The 16,697-nt window shown below is 35.9% G+C and overlaps 2 protein-coding genes and 1 long non-coding RNA gene across 6 annotated transcripts; 1 reads left to right on the forward strand and 2 right to left on the reverse strand.

The window, feature by feature from the left end:
• Positions 1-442: 442 nt before the first annotated feature.
• On the reverse strand, positions 443-5,585 carry LOC6648777 (1-phosphatidylinositol 4,5-bisphosphate phosphodiesterase gamma-1). The gene is made up of 4 exons (XM_002071554.3): positions 3,822-5,585; positions 3,153-3,672; positions 2,231-3,090; positions 443-2,166 (listed from the first exon to the last, which is right to left on the reverse strand). Exons 1-4 carry the CDS (start codon positions 5,205-5,207, stop codon positions 1,087-1,089), a joined length of 3,846 nt encoding a protein of 1,281 aa, XP_002071590.1. The 5' UTR covers positions 5,208-5,585; the 3' UTR covers positions 443-1,086.
• Positions 5,586-8,566: 2,981 nt separating this feature from the next.
• LOC6648778 (high mobility group protein DSP1) lies at positions 8,567-13,214 on the reverse strand. Of its 4 annotated transcripts, none has more exons than XM_002071555.4 (7): positions 12,559-13,214; positions 10,212-10,538; positions 9,983-10,129; positions 9,735-9,896; positions 9,490-9,653; positions 9,190-9,364; positions 8,567-9,125 (listed from the first exon to the last, which is right to left on the reverse strand). In XM_002071555.4, the coding sequence occupies exons 1-7, from the start codon at positions 12,580-12,582 to the stop codon at positions 8,928-8,930; spliced, it is 1,197 nt and encodes a 398-aa protein (XP_002071591.2). In that variant the 5' UTR covers positions 12,583-13,214; the 3' UTR covers positions 8,567-8,927. The 4 variants fall into 4 exon arrangements, with proteins under 4 accessions (XP_002071591.2, XP_015032648.1, XP_023034707.1 ...); XM_015177162.3 differs by having other exon boundaries at positions 10,212-10,541; XM_023178939.2 differs by having other exon boundaries at positions 10,212-10,562.
• Positions 13,215-13,313: 99 nt separating this feature from the next.
• LOC124460514 lies at positions 13,314-14,588 on the forward strand. The gene is made up of 3 exons (XR_006954426.1): positions 13,314-13,902; positions 13,965-14,351; positions 14,411-14,588. It is a non-coding gene; the product is annotated as an uncharacterized LOC124460514 (long non-coding RNA).
• Positions 14,589-16,697: the final 2,109 nt, after the last annotated feature.

Below are 16,697 nucleotides of genomic sequence, written 5' to 3' on the forward strand. Positions count from 1 at the left end.
CAAAAAAGAAAAAAGAAGAAAAAACAAAAAAAAAATTAAATCCATTGACATTTCATGTCTTTTATCCAATATCCAATTGTTTTTTTTTTTTTTTTAGTTAGTAGTAGTACGGTAGAATACCAATTATCCGGACATCCGATTATCTATTGTAAATTCGAATAACTTTTTTTTCACTTTAAATAAAAGTAAAGTCATTTAAAAACAACAAAATAAAACACTTAATCTCAAAACTTTGATTATCTGTTGGAAATCGGAATGTTTGAAATTATACATTTTCAAGAAATAAAGCACCTAAATTAAAAACAAAAAACCCCCGTATAATCGGATATCCGAATAATTCAAATGCCTGTATCACCTAATCAATTGATTTACTTTCGAATTAGGACTGTTTGTAGTTTTTTTTTTTCTTTATTTTGGCATATACATACATACATATGTATAATAAAACAGAATGTGACTATTCTGACTAAATATTAAACACGATAAAATAAGACATTTATACAGAAAAAAAAAACAATTACAACATACTACAAACAAAACATACATACATACAGGAAAACTTATAAGAAAAGAAATGACAATAACTTATATAATCTCTAATCATAATGCACAAGTAAGATCTAGCTATGATTTTATGCATATACGAGGAAGCTGCGATTCGAACGATTTTAAAAAAGAATATCTAAAACAAAATGTAGATCAAAAAATTTGACTAAACAAAAAACGTTTTCAACGACTTCAAAACATCGAATTGCAAATGAGAGTGGAAACTACATTACGTATACGTAATTATAAAGATGTGTAAATAGTTTTTGTTTTTTTTTTTTTATGAAATTATTGCACGTCCATAATTTGTCCGTCTATATAGTCTATAAAGGATAGATACAAAGGAACGTGCATTAAACGAAACGTGTAAAATGTTTATGTAAATGCAAAATTGGGTTTAAAGTCTTCCAGAATGGGCGTTGACTATTTCTATTCCTATTCCTTTCTCTTCCCTTGACTTTGTGGAATGCGCTCAGTCAGATTTTTTTTTGTCAATACAATACTTTTTCGTTTTTGAAATGGAAGAGATGTTAGCGCTTTCTATGTAGTCGATGAGATATGTGCAATATTTATATGTACTAATAACGAAGACAATTCCAACTCTTCGCTAAATTTATTACGCAAAATTACACTGCGATATCCTTGGCGGACACATGTTAACGGATAGCATGCCTGGGCAATAAAATGTGTCTCAGCAAACATATCCTCGTCTTGCAATTCAAAACGGAGCAAAGCAAACTGAGGATTGCGTATATTAAAGTCACAGGACTCATTCCATACCGGATTGAAGCCATTTTCATTGACCTTGGTACGATATTTAATGCCGCTGTCATAACTGGCGCCACAGATTTCGACAACAATTTGTGGATTGTTCGATTTGCCACCGCGAAATAGATGCCGTGCCGCAATTAAACGAATTGTAATCTTTACTTCACTAAGCCCATCACATTGCGAATTGTTGGGATTAAAGCTATCCAATTTCATAAAGGATGGCTTCAATATATAGCCACATTGTCCATTATTACGAAATTTGGCCTGATTTAGCTGCATGGCTTTGTCACCAGTTTGATAATTCAATGCAATCATTTGAGATCCAATATTCCAAAATGGTACTGGATTAAAATTCGATGAATCCAAACGCTGACCCTTTGGATACACTCGACTTATTTGATTGCGATGATAGGATAAAAAGAGTTGGGTATTCTGCTGGAAGAATTGTTTTTCCGCTTTTGTCTCGGGGAAACTTGACATTTCCTGGAATATCCATGAATGATCACGGAATGGAACACTGCGAAAATAGATAATCAAATCGGACATCTCCTTGGCAACGCGAGCAGTGCGTTCTTTCTTCCGACGTTCGGTGGCCAACTGGGTGGCTATAAGAGTTGCATCCTGAATGGCCTTAATCCACTCATAGGCCGTCTCTTGGTTATCAAACCCGATGACAAAAGGATTCTGTGTGGTTGGTGTCTGGATTTGCAATTTAATTATAATGCCCGGCTCATTCGATTCGAATAGAGAGGCAACAGCTCCATAGATTTCAATCGAATCGGTGCGTCCATCAGTACCGCCTCCCTCCTCATTAACCGAATTGTAATCCTCTGTGGCCGAATCAATTACCTAAAAAGGCATACAAATAAGGATTTTAGATTTATCAATTTCTATTATTAAGTCTCTCTTATACCTTTACGTAATTCGCTGGCAAATGCTGCTGTATCATGCCACCGTAGTCACCACGCCACCACATTGAGTTATTCCTTTGTACATTCGTGATAATTGCGTGCTTAGGGAATGACAATTCATCTGGCTTATCGGCCTTATAGCTATACAGAGCCTTGCAGGTTACATATTCCTCCAGATGGGAGCCCATGTAGTTGGAGGCTCCATTATCACCACCACTACTATGTTCAGCCCCTTGCAATTGGGCATTATCGTGGAGTGTCTGACGCAGCAAATCCTGGGAAACAGGATGCACAAGCTTTACATTGCGATAGAGGGGATTTCTCATATAGTAATGGATGAGCGATACAAGCGATTCAAATTGCATGGTATCGATGGCATACAGACGACCCTCTTGTATGATGCGACAATGTTTTATCTTTCGATTAATCGTAAACGATATAACAAAAGCATTCATACTCTGTACCGATGGTCGCACCAAAAACGAACCAATGTCTAGCCTAAAAAGACCCTGTTCGGCCTGCTCTTTGGTCGTATTCGGATGAAACCAATCTTGGCTCTCATGCTTCTTTGGCTGCGGTACTGGTTCTTTGAGAATAATTGAAAACTCAGAGCTACGCAGCATATTTTTGCGATAGTAGACAATTAATGAATATAACGAATCGAAAACAAAATTCTCAACTAAATAATATTTAATTGTGCCATTCTCGTGTTTCAATTTAATGCGACAATGATTGGCTCGATTGCGACGCCAAAACGAGAGGCTATAGTCGCCCACAAATGTGGCCGATTCGCGGACAAGAAATGTTCCATCACCCAGATGTTTATACGTTTCCAGCAATTGATCTGCCTCCTGTCGTCCACCTAAGATTTTATTGAAATTTTGTAGAGAATCAAAGTTAAGACTAACTAAAGTTAGTGTTTACCTTCCAATTTGCCGTGAAACCAATTTTCACCAAAATGCAGCTCATCATTGGCTGAAGAGTCCTTTTGCTTTTGCTGCATTTGTGTCTGGGTGTTTAGTTGATTGCATGACGATGATGTTGAGAGACCAAATTCATCATCTTCGGAATTACCATTGCGACTCTCATTGATTTCCGATGAATAGATCAATTCCTGTTGGGTCAACACGAATTGATAGAGATTCCAGGATTTATCAACTGGATCCTTAAAATATAGTAGACCCTCCTTCAACACCTTGCGCATTGCATTGTCGTTGCTCTCATTGCTTGGATCGGCATTCTGTCCGCCAGTCAATGAGGATCGATGGCCCAATGTTCCATTGGTAATACCACCAACGCCTCCAACATTAACACCACTGAAATTCTCATCGAATTGTGGCAATTTCTTATGTTTCAATATTATTTTACGGCGCAGCTGATGGGGTGATGGTAAATGCACCTCATTCCGGTCACATGGCTGGGTGAGCAACAAATCTCCAAAGACCTAAAGGTAAGAGATATGTTAACGTATGTATGTATGATTGATTACAATAAAGGGAGACAGGGAGGCAGAGAAAGAGAGAGGGAGGAAAATCAATCGATAGATAAAAAGAGCAAAAAACAGAGGTTAATGTCGACAAATGGTTTGCTTACCTCGAGCAGGGCCTGTGCCATATTGCGCTGCTGTTCCAGGGAACAATTCTGTTCAATAGAAAGTATAACCGGATATTCCGATGTGGTAAAGGCATGATCTTTAATTGTCTTGATTACATCCATGAATTTAATTTTTGATGTCATGGTATGACCATGAAATATATAGGGTAAATTATCCGGTCCATTCCAACAGTCGAGTTCAATACAACGGCAGCCCATCCTTAATGCCCGGGCATAGGCCTCGCATGAGGATTCACTAGAGAACTGATCACCCGTAAGGTACGTATTGTGCGACGAGGCTATCCAATAGGATGAAAGCGGCTGACTCATATCCATGGTAATCGCATCGTATTTGCTATCCCATAAATCATTCTGTTTCGAAAATAAATAGTCAACAAATTCGGATATGGATAGATACGGTTCCTGAACATCACGTTCAACATCCTGTACAAAATCTCGAATGAAATTCGATATGAAACTCAATTCGCCGCCACCGCCAGAGCCGCCACCGCCAGAGCCGCCGCCGCCGCCGTTTCCTGACCGCTGTTCAATATCCAGAAATCGTTTAAACTCAAGGGCACGCACTGTCTGATGATCCTCGGAATAGGCGAATTGATTTGGCCCTAACTGTGACGTGGGACACAGTAAATTTACGAAATTAATGGGCAGCAAAAGACGCTGATAGAGACGTGAAAAATCATCGAATTTCAAATCATGCTTGCGTCGCACATCATCCGTAAAGTATTCCATAAATTTGCTAGTGGTCATCTTACAGCTGACACTGCTTAGGAACATTTTGAAATCCTTAATGGTGACCTGGGTCTGGGAATGATGCTCCGCTGCGGCTGTTGTCGATGATGATGATGACGATGACTTATTGGACGAATGCGATGCATTGACATTCTCGATTTGATAGTATTCACGACGTAGCCAACGATCAATTTGCAATGGATATGGTGCATTGATTGTATCCTTAACCATATACCGGAGACCACGGACCCAATTGTCGGCCTCCACCTCCGAGAGGGCAACCACCGAAAAGCTCTTTAGCTTAAAATGATTGCCATAAAGTATAACAAAACATTTGCTCGGCTCAAAGCGTTGGCATTCGTCGGCATGTAAACGAAACTCCTTAGAATTCTTGCCCACACGTATCTCACGGATTTCTCGCAATTGCAAGGCACCCTCGTAATCCGTTCGCGGTGTATGGGCCGCCACCGTTGACCATAACAGCTGGCGTGTCTCTCGTATAAGCATTAGGTGGCGACGATCCGGACGACGCTGTTTTCCATATAACTTTGTTACAATTGTACCCCTCTCCAGCATGCCAATGGTCTGTTCCATTTCGCCCAGCAGAGGCGTATTCATTGCACTGAAGCAGCTCATTTTTATATTCCCTGTCTATCTCTCTTCCGGGGGTCCAGGCCAAGTTTACAACATTGAAGTAAGAAACAAGTGAAACAATAAAAAAAAAACCCACATAAACGAAATAGAAAAACTCCACAAGTATGCGTATATCTGTATTTCTTGTGCGTGTGCGAGTGTGCGTTTCGTTTCTATTTATTTGATTTTGATATTAATTTGATATGGCTTTCCGTCCGTATTGCGAATGGCCCGTCGCCGTATACTGATAAAAGATAGTCAACGAATTGCATTGACGTTTCCCTATCGCAAATCACTTGGCGGATTACTCTCTTTTTTATTTTTGTTTTTTTTTTTTTGTTTATTTGTTGCACTTGTTGAATTTTTAGGACACTCCTCAAGTGTCAGTAACGAAATTATCTACATGTAAAACATATTAAATTATCTACAAACTGTTTCGATACATACAACAAACGACTGTTTATCGATAACTATCGAAACAAAATGCCGGTATATTACACATCCTCAGACTTTTCAAAAACTGTTATAAATTTACCTGTAATTATTTTGAATAAAAATGTAACAACATTTGAAAGCAATTCAGGGCGTCAAATCGGTTTACTTCTTTATAAGTTTCTATTTTATTCCCATTTCATATATGTATGTACATCATAACTGTTGCAAATAATTGATAATAAAATTTCTCATTTGCCTTCATAAGCGTACATCTAGCTAAATTATTTTTATTTTCAACTATTTTTACAGGATTGTATGTATGTAAATGTATAGAAAAAAAAATTACAAAAAAAAAACAAAAAAATTATATAAATCTTAGTAGCTACAAATAGTATTGCTAAACGTAATTCACACACTTACAATACAAGTATTTCAATCTCTGTGTATTTGTCCCCAAAATAGATTACGATTTTGAGAAGTGGTACGGATTTGAAAAGCTTAAGCAAAACCCAAAAAAGAAAAATAATTAAATACTTATTTGTGGAAATCTGAATGGAAAGGGAGGGGCGGCAAAAAACGTGAAAACATTAGAAATATCTAAATCAAAGAGTTTTTTTTCCATTAAAAATTGAATTCATATTTGATTATTTTGAAGAACGTATAATTTCATCTACAATTTTGTTGTTCGTTTTCTCTAAAAGTTTATTTCGGTTTTTGTAGTTGTTTATACTTCTTATATAACAAGCACAGGAAACTGGAATTTTCTTTAGTTATTTTAATGTATGTAAGGAGTTACCCTTCTCTTTTTGTTTTATAGAAAATTAAAAAGATCTTTCATATCATGCATATAATCTCGGTGGATACATACAATTAATAGAGTTCGAGATATAAAGTAAAGCGGCGAAAAAGGAGGGAAATATTATGGATTTGAAATACATATTTATATTGGACTTCAATAGCAGAGACGGCTGCATAAAGTATTCAGCCTCCTTTGACTCCATCCACACATTATATCCCAAAATTTACACAAACAAAAAGAAACATGTCTTTAATCCCCCAAGATCCGTTCCTTAACCCGTCGATCCTTGAATATCAAATGCACATTTCCCACACACGCGAGCACACACACACACACAGACAGACACGCACACACACACACACATTAGGTCATTATGGAACTGAGTTTATAAGGCCTGTTAGAAGACTTATTCACATTGTCCCTCCTCCGTACCCAACACCTTCTCCATTTACTGTCCCCCCCCTCTCTCTCTCTCTCTCTCTCTCTCTCTCTCTCTCTCTCTCTCTCTCCTATCCTATTGAGAAGAATACCTATTTTTTGCTTTTGTGTACATTATTAACTTGCGACTCTACTTTCCCTCTGCATAAACACAAAAACGCGTTGCCCATTATTAATATACGTTAGATTTCTAATTTCTAAGTAGTCTCGATTAAATAATACTTCAATAGTATGTACATATTATCATAATCATGGGCCAGGATACATCAATACAAAATAATGTCCAGTATCTGCCGCCGTTTATTGTTATTGATTTCCTTTACGCCATGCATTCTTCTCATTAATGTATTAACAACCTAAAACATACATACTATATATATATATATATATTCATAATACATCTGCATATCTGCATTTCAATCGAGTTTTCATCGTGACTATCGGCAAGAATGAGTAATATAGTAGATGGGGAACAAAAAAAAGACAAAATTCATTCAGCTGACACACACACACACACATTCATTCGTTCCACACACAAGCAGGCACACATACATACATTAACAGAAATTATAGTAATTTTTGTTCGTTCATTCGATCGACTTGCATACAAATTTAGTTGTTGGTGGTTATCACACACTTAGTTGTATATTTAACTCACACACAATTTTTATTAAACACACAACTCTTCCTTCCCGATGGCCCGATGAGAGAGGTTTGCAGGTTTGCATTGATAATAGTACTAATATCTTTTTGTTTTGTTGTTATCTTTGTCCAATGTTATTATTTAGTATTCTGAAACTATATACGATAAATACATACACGTATTTAATTATATATATAAATATATGTATATATATACATACATACATATACATTTATATATATCTATATATATATGTAGAGAGAGATATCACCCGCCACTGAGTTAAGTATTTTTTCACATTATCACGCTTCATCGAGTTGTATTCAATATAAGTATTTACACATATATCGAAAACTTCTCAAACGAGTAAACGCATTATTTATAAATTTTTGTTTTTTTCATTTTCATTTCTTTCAATTATGGTGTGAATCTAATTTTTAATAAATGAAGAAATAATTACCACATATTACTTGCATTATATACATATATATATATACATATACACATTTCTACATGTACATATATATATTCAAATGGTATATTATATTGTGGTATATATTTCACAATTTCTGAGAATGAAACTTACACAAGAATCTACATATGTCCACAATTCCGGTTCGTAATTCCATCAAAAATGTTTGGCAAAACCAATTCCTTATTTGTGGTAATTTCATTGAATAAAAAAAAAAAAAACCATTGAAACTATAATCTATAAACCTTGTTATTGGTTTTTGAAATAGAAAAGAATTTCCATTTTTAAATGTTGCACAACAACAAATAGAAAGATTTTGGAACATTTTTGACAATATTACGAATGGGAATTAAGAACAAAATAAAAACTATTCGACTGAATTTTTTCGCTTCTGCTTTCTCTCTCTCTCTCTCTCTCTCTCTCTCTATCTTTGCTCTTTCTTGTTCTCTCTATATATGAAAATTAATTCGTTTCTTATTTAGTGGTTGGTTTGTTGTTGATTTTTGTTTTGTTTTTTCTTTTGTTTCGTTTTGTTTTGTAGGAGAAACTTAGCAGCACTGAAGCACAAATAAGTATAAATTTTTGCAGACAGATTAATGTCGGTTTTAATCTAACCATATACTTAATTAGATACTTTAATCTTATAACATAGAACTTATAAAAGGTTTCTTTGTGATTTTTTTTTTTCTTCATCATTAATTCATGGAAATTTGATTACTTATTATTAAAAAAAAAAAAAAATTATATATATATATGTATATATGAATATATATATACATATATACACATATACTTAATGATAGGTATGTATATATATTCAACACACATTAGTCAACCTGATAATAGATCAACCAACGCTATCATGTCTCCTTGTTCGCGATGACCAACGGATTTATAGTGTGTATAAATAGTGAAGAGTATTATTTACTGCTAAACCTATTGGTTCTCATCATCATCGCCGTCTCCATCATCATCGTCGTGCTGCTCATCCAGCTGCTGATGCTGTTGCTGGGCAGCTGCTGCAAGTAACGCGGCTTTTTGTACGGCCTGCGCCTGTGCCTGCGCCTGTATTGACGCTTGCATTGACGGTGCTGACATGGCTATTTTCCCGCTTGTCTTATATTCGGTCATTTCCTGTAATCGGCAATTGATTGGTAATTGTAAGAATAATTTACTGTTTGTTCACAATCACACTTACCCTCTCATATCGGGCCTTATCTCTCTCTGCCATGGATTCGTATTTCTGCTTGACTTCTGGATCAACATCGGACCATTTACGGCCAAGTTCTTTGGCAATATCACCAACACCGTATTCGGGATTCAGAGCCTTCACTTTATTTCTTTCATCATTGCAGAACCAGAAGAACGCAGACCTACAGATAGATAATAGATAATGAGAATTGAAATAATGCATTAGTTTTATTTTTTTTCGTTCATGTTTTTAAGTCGTTCACATATTAATTAATGCTATATATAATTGATTTCGCTACGAACTCACAATGAACGTTTCGGTGCATTTGGATCTTTCATTTGTTTTCTTTTCTTCCCGCGTCCCACAACTGCACCTTTGGGTGGGACATAGTTTTGCATTTCCGTCTCATACCGTTGCTTGTCTTTCTCTGCCATTTCGTGGAAGCGCTTCTTTTCCTTGTCAACCATTGTCTAAAAGGTGGAGGATGGGGACAAAAATAAAATAAACTTTCAAGGTCAAACAAATGGCTTTGGGTATTTTTTCTTCCTTACCTTCCATCGCTCAGCGCATTTTCGTGAAAATTCGGCAAATATCACGGTCTCATCGGGATGCTTCTTTTTGTGCTCCTCTCTGCAAGTTTGTACAAAGTATGCATACGCGGTCATTCGTCCTCTGGGCTTTGCATCGGCCTTGCCCCCCCGTATCATTGGACTCTGTTGAATGTATGGAGTCTATGTTAACAATGATTGGTTTCCATAATAACAAAAAGAAAATTTCATTTGATGATTCTGCTACTTACGCCTGCCGAATTGATGATATTTTGTTGCTGTTGTTGTTGTTGCATCTGTATCTGTTGTTGTTGCTGTTGCTGCTGCTGTTGTTGCTGCTGTTGTTGTTGCTGCTGCTGTTGTTGCTGCTGCAATTGTGCAGCTGTGTTAGCATCCACCTAAACAAATAAATAAGAATAAAATTATTTCAAAAACTATAATTCATCGATATGAATCGAGTGAGAGGGAGATTATGCATACCTGACCCTGATTGGCAGCCGAGTACCACCATTGTGAGCCGGGAACCGCTGCTGCCGCTGCGGCTTGTGCCATATTTAAGCGATAATCGTAACCTGTGGTGCCGGCATTTGATGTGGCCACCACTTGGGCCATTGTTGTGGCTGCTGTGTTGGGGAAACTGCTAGCCATTTTGTATGTGAACAGCTGTTGAGTGCCACCAACTCCGGCCGTGGTATTACTGCTATTTTGATGTGCCTGCTGTTGATTTTGCTGGACAACCACTTGATGTTGCTGCAACTGTTGTTGTTGCACTGCAGCCGCTTGTTGCTGTTGCTGCGCAGCCAGTTGCTGCTGATATTGTTGAAGTGTTTGCTGATCAATAAGTTTGTTGGATGTGTGTTGGTTATGTGATTAAGGTGGATGTGGATGGTGATGGATGAATGGATGAGTAAGGGGGGTGGGTGGTTCACAGTCAAAGAAAAAAACTTCAAGATATGGCATCGCGCAACCACTACTAACCATACTAAAAACTTGATAATAAGATTTATAGTAAAAAAAACTAACATTTTGCCCAAGTTATCTAATGCTCAAACAGGTGGTCAGGAAACAGGATCACAGCGCCAATTTCGAGATAACAACAAAGGAAATATACAGCCGGCAGATGTCTGTAAAGAGAGTTTTCACTGTACCGCCCCATGAATGTTTATGTTTCGAATGTTTGTTTGTTTTATCATATCATTTACCCTTCGTTGGCATCTTTTTATGGCCCTCTGACTAAGCTATTGAAAGAGAAACTCTTCCAGGAATAACATATTGAAATCGATATAGTTTTTACTGTTGACAGAGGGATAACAGATACATTCCTTTTGGAAAATAATCGGTTTATTTTCTTAGAACCAGTTCCAGTTTATTTTGATTTCCTACCAGGGCCGAAAACCAATATACGCAAAAAGAGAGAGAGAGAGAGAGAGAGAGACAGAGAGGAAGAGACACCAAACTAGGGTGTCATCAAATCCAACAAACAAATGAAAACTATCTAACATCAAATTGACCGAATTATTGTTTTGTGTGTATGTTCATTTGTTTTTTAACTTTAATGCAGTAGCCAGCCACGAATAAACAACAAAACAGAGCAAACAAATTGCGGCGAAAATTGTTGTTTTTATATACAAATAAGTTTTTATACCTATAAATTACACGTGGGTATCTCTTGGCCAAAACGTAGACAGAAATACAGCCATACACATACACACACACCCATACATGACGCTCTCATACACGAGAGAGTATATGTATGTGAAAGAGAAAAAGAAAATGGTTGGGGTTCGCGCCGTACAATGAGAATTGTCGAAGCATTTCGGGTTTGTATGTATGTATTAGTGTGTATGTGTGTGAGACACCAACGCGCATGTATTAGTATAGTGTATGTATATCCATACAGGGGAAAAAAACAAAAAAGAAAAAAAACAGCCAATTTAAGATTACGCAAGCTTTAATATACATTATGTATGTATGTACATAATTCTTATACAAGTTAGCCCTTTTCTTTCTTGCATGTGCATTCACATATGTTGGTAATTTGTTAACAAAAAAAAAAACTTTGCGTTTTTAAAATAAACACATACATGTATGGATGTCTGTATGCACATATGCTTTGGGTACATATATGTATACATACATACATATGTACATCGACGTAGAGCAGTATGTAAAATTGTACAAACAAGAAAAAATGGCGGCCCCTAGATGCGCACGCAAAATAAAATTTTTGCTTGTACAAGAGCGCGTCAGTTTTGTTTGTACGCATACACAGAAGAAAAAACACACACACACTTGTCCGCATAGACAAATATATTAGTTGTTGTTTTTTTTTTACATAAAAACAAATGTATGTACATACACATACACTCAGTAAGAGTATGTACATATGTATGTACATTGTAAAAAATTTCCATTCTAACCATGCGTCGTAGCATCGACTGAGACTCTACGGGGCGAGGCGTGACCGAGCGAGCGAGGTGCGACTCTAAACTTCATTTTAATTTGATTGAACTGTTGTTGGTATATCTACATATATTAACAAACAATTTATTTTTTTTGTTTGTTCGCGTTGTTGGTTGTTTTTGTTGTTGTTTTGGACCCCCAAACCACCAACAACAATTATCAATTAGCTCTATTGGCGGGAAACTTTTGCTATTACTAAAACGCGGCAAATGCTGGCAATAAACTCTCAGACATAAACAAAGAGACTTGAGGTATGATGATGTTGATGATGAGATGGTGTATTAATGATTGAATATGATGCGATGGGGGACAGAGGGGGTCCATATGTAAGGGATGAGAGATAAAGGGGGTGGTAGCAGCTTACCTGTATTTGATGAAAGTGTTCCATAATTATAAAACTGTCACACACTCGCCAGACTTCTCTGCGTTACGTTTATTTAATAAAAATTATGCCGTTTGGGGTTTAGGATTTGGATTAAACACTTCTTTTTTTTTCTCTTCTTTATTCTTCTTTTTGGAACCTACTACTTTTGTTTTCCGTTGTTCCTTTTTTAGTTGTTCTTTCGGTTCCTTCGTTTGTTCGTTTCGTTCTTTTAATTCTTCTTTCTTCGTACACTGCACACCAACACTAACCACTCAATGGCAATAATGGGAGTTTCAAGCCAGTTCCAAACGGCGCTTTAGTTTTTTTTTTTCTTATATTCTCCTCCTGTTGTATTGATTATTTATATGTACGTATATATTTTGGAAGGGGTGCGGGCGGAGGGGGAAAGGTTCTCTATGTTTGTATGGGAGATGTTGTTGTACACAGTGTGCTCCAGGCTCCAACACCAGACGCCACACGCTAATTTCAAATTTACCGACTCGGCAAGCGCACGCAACGGCACGGGAATACGTCGTTGTATACGTACGTAACGCAAAGTTTATGTGTGTGTTGTGTGCCGTGTATATTTGCAACGCCAACGCGAAAATGCTATTTCTTTTTTTCCGTTTTTATTAATTTTTTTTGCTGTTTAGGTGCTTCTTTGTTTTGTTGTTTGTTTTTAGTTACTTAAAAAATAAACAAACCACGCAGCCACATACGCAGCTTTTATTGTTGGTAGTAAATGGGTTCTTCTTTCTTTCTTTCTTTTTTTTTATTTTTTTTTTTGTTGGTATCACACAATGCGATGCGGAAAAAGATGAGGCTAAATCGCGCGCCGCTCGCTTGATTGAAAACACACAGAGAGTACCAACAACGAATGCAAAGGCTATTGAATTGAATTGCCGTCTCTGGTCAGTGTTGCCCAAAACGGCAAACGGCTTATTTTCGGCCAGATCTGGCTTATTTTCAAGAGCGATTGCGGATAAAATTGGGAAATTGCGGATAGCGGAAAATCTGGCTTATTTAAGAATCGCAAGATAAGAATTTGCAAGATATGCAAAAAGTTAACAAATGCTTCCAAAGCAATACTTCAAATCCATCGAAATTGTTAAACGAGCTAATATTTGCCATCAATTCACTAAAAATCTACATAATAGCTCCAGATAAAAGTGTAGATTGTATAAACGATGATGGATTTGAAAAGTATGTGACTAGAGACTTGTATCTTGGATATGCTTTTGAAAAACATATCAAATCTGTGAGTATATCCAATGATGAGGAAAAGTCGATCCGAGAAAGTTGCACGAATTTCGTAGTTGATCTTGTTAAGCAACTAAAGCAGAGGTAAATATTTAGTTCTTTTTATTTAATTTACAATTATTAATAATATATTTTTCTAATTTTAGGTTACCCGACAATTTTAAAATCTTAAAACAAGCCGATGCTTTTGCAGTAGAAAATATTTTAAAAACTAAAAAAAAAAACATCATTCCGATTTTGGAGTTTTTTGGAATTCCCAATATTGACGAAATTGAACGTCAATACAATGAATTGACACTTATCTCTTGGGAAAATACTGAGGACACAATTAAATTTTGGGTTGAAGTATTGAATTACAGAGACTCGGGCGGAAACAACCGGTTTTCTAAGCTGAGTTCTGTTGCGCTTGAAATACATTCTTTACCTTGGTCGAACGCCGAAGTGGAAAGGGTTTTTAGCCAAGTTAATTTAATAAAAAATAAAATAAGAAATAGGATGAACGTTGACACGTTAAATTCAATATTAACCATAAGGTAATGTCTCAGAAAGTGATAGTCTCATCAGAACAAAAACTTATATTTTTAAATTCTAGATCCGGATTGAGCCGACACAACAAATGTTGCTTTGATTACAAAGTTTCTTCAATCTGCCTGAAGTCTATAGAAAATGTGGAACAATTAGATAATGAGCCCGAACAGTCTGTAGACAATCTAATAGCAGGTTTAATGTCATTTAAATGAACTTTATAAGTTTAAATTTCTTTTGTTTTCGTTTTTTTTTTTCATAAACATGAAGTTTTTTTAAAAATATATGTTTTTTATAATTTAAAAACTTAAAAAAATTAGCTTATTTTTCAGCTATTTTTTTCTGGGATTTAGCTTATTCTGGCTGGTTTTTTTTGTTAATTCAGCTTATTTTGCTCGGGGAAAAACGGCAACACTGTTCATGATATAGCCAAAACTTCTGTATGCGTTGAATGCGCAAAAGTGTGAGTGTGTGTTGGTGTGAGAGCGAACGGGAGAGTGGGATCTTAAGAGAGCAGCGCTCTGAGTACAGTTTGAGCGCCTACCGTGCACATCATACAAACTCTCTCTCCCTCAGTTTCTTTTGCGCGCTCTCTCTCCCTCACAACATGGTATACGCTCTCTCTCTCTCTCAGCGTGCGGGTGCGAGTGTGTGTGTGAGTGTGCACATACACGTGGTGGAGGAACTGAAACGGACCTTATAACAATATGTACATCTTTATGTACATACACCCGCCCTATTAATATATACACACATACAAACATACATATAGCATTTTGTGTGTATGCATATAAACAAATGTTATTCACCGAATCGTATAGTTTAAACTTCAGCACTATTTACGTACATTCGTATGTACATAAAGATGTACATAAAACAAATTGTGCATTAGCAGATTTATTAATAAATATAGATACAGATGTATTTATGTTCAGACACATGTACATACATACATACGCACATGCTTATGTACATAGATAGTTACAACCCCATACAGTTATGTAAATAAATGTACATATAGATATGTACATATATCTACACATATACATACATATGTATGTACAAATATATTTCTACATTTAAATAAATGTTTAGTTATTTTATTTTCGCATTTAAACATGTTTTATTTTTGGTTTAAATATATGTATGTATGTATGTATGTACATATGTTCATTTGTATGTACATATATGTTCGTTTGTCTGTATGCATTAATACAAATACAGAAGCACGTACACATATTTTACGTGTATGTATACACAGACACACAGACACGCTTGCATACATACAAACGTTTCTTTTGCGTTCCCCGTCTGACTGTACTTCCCACAATACATTTCTCACCCTCTCTCTGTCTCTCTCGCGTCGTGTCTCTCTCTTGCCCTCTCTTTTTTTCACGTTTTCTGAAGAGAGACAAAATGAATGCAGCTGTGTGTAAATTTCTTTGATTATTTGTACCGGGTGTTTTTTTGTTATGATATTCGATTTTCCGACGATGTATCTTACAACTTACGATTAATTCGTAAGATACATATGTACATATGTATGTATGTATGTATGTGTTGAGATAAAAATGGAGTTTCTTAAAAAGTCACCCTTTAAAGGTATCTGTGTATGATCATCAAGGGTGTGTTTTTTTTTTATTTTGTTTTTAAGGATGTACATATAGCAAACGTATTTATGTACATGCATATGTACATTAGCCATGATTTAATAGAATCCAGTTTGGAAGAATGTAAAGATATACATATGTATATCATGAAATGGAAAAGTAATGAAAAGAGTTGACATACATATATGCATGTACTAACTTTTGAATTTCCCGTATTAGGAATTATCGAAGGATTTGACCAATTTTATTCCTTATTCCATATCCCTTGTATGTCTTGCACAATTTAAAAAAAAAAATTAATTTTTCGAGATCAGTTAGCTTAGAATTCTTGTTTTCTGTAGTTTTTAATAAATTAATAAAGATGAAACACAATATTTTTCTAATATACATAATTGGTTCACCATCAGATTATGTTTGTAAATTAATCTATTGAAAAGTTGAATTGAGAAATTAGTTTTGATAAATCGTAATTTAATTTTTTAAGGCCAAAAAGTTATGTATGAACATATGTATGTATGTAGGTACTAATCTAAACTGGGTCGCCATAAGTCATGTATGTATTTGTGTTTATGCACAAAGGGATCAAAACCAGTTAGTTGGGGCCAAATTGAAGTGGAATTGCGATATTGTAGAACCAAACCGGATTTCGATTTCTTTAAAATAAACGATGGCCACTTTTAATGCAAGGAAAAAACACAGAGCCTGGCTAATTTGGGCTATGCTGAAGTTCGTGTGCCCTATCAA

The sequence above is a fragment of the Drosophila willistoni genome (assembly GCF_018902025.1).
Source record: "Drosophila willistoni isolate 14030-0811.24 chromosome XL unlocalized genomic scaffold, UCI_dwil_1.1 Seg141, whole genome shotgun sequence".
Classification (NCBI taxonomy): Eukaryota; Metazoa; Arthropoda; class Insecta; order Diptera; family Drosophilidae; genus Drosophila; species Drosophila willistoni.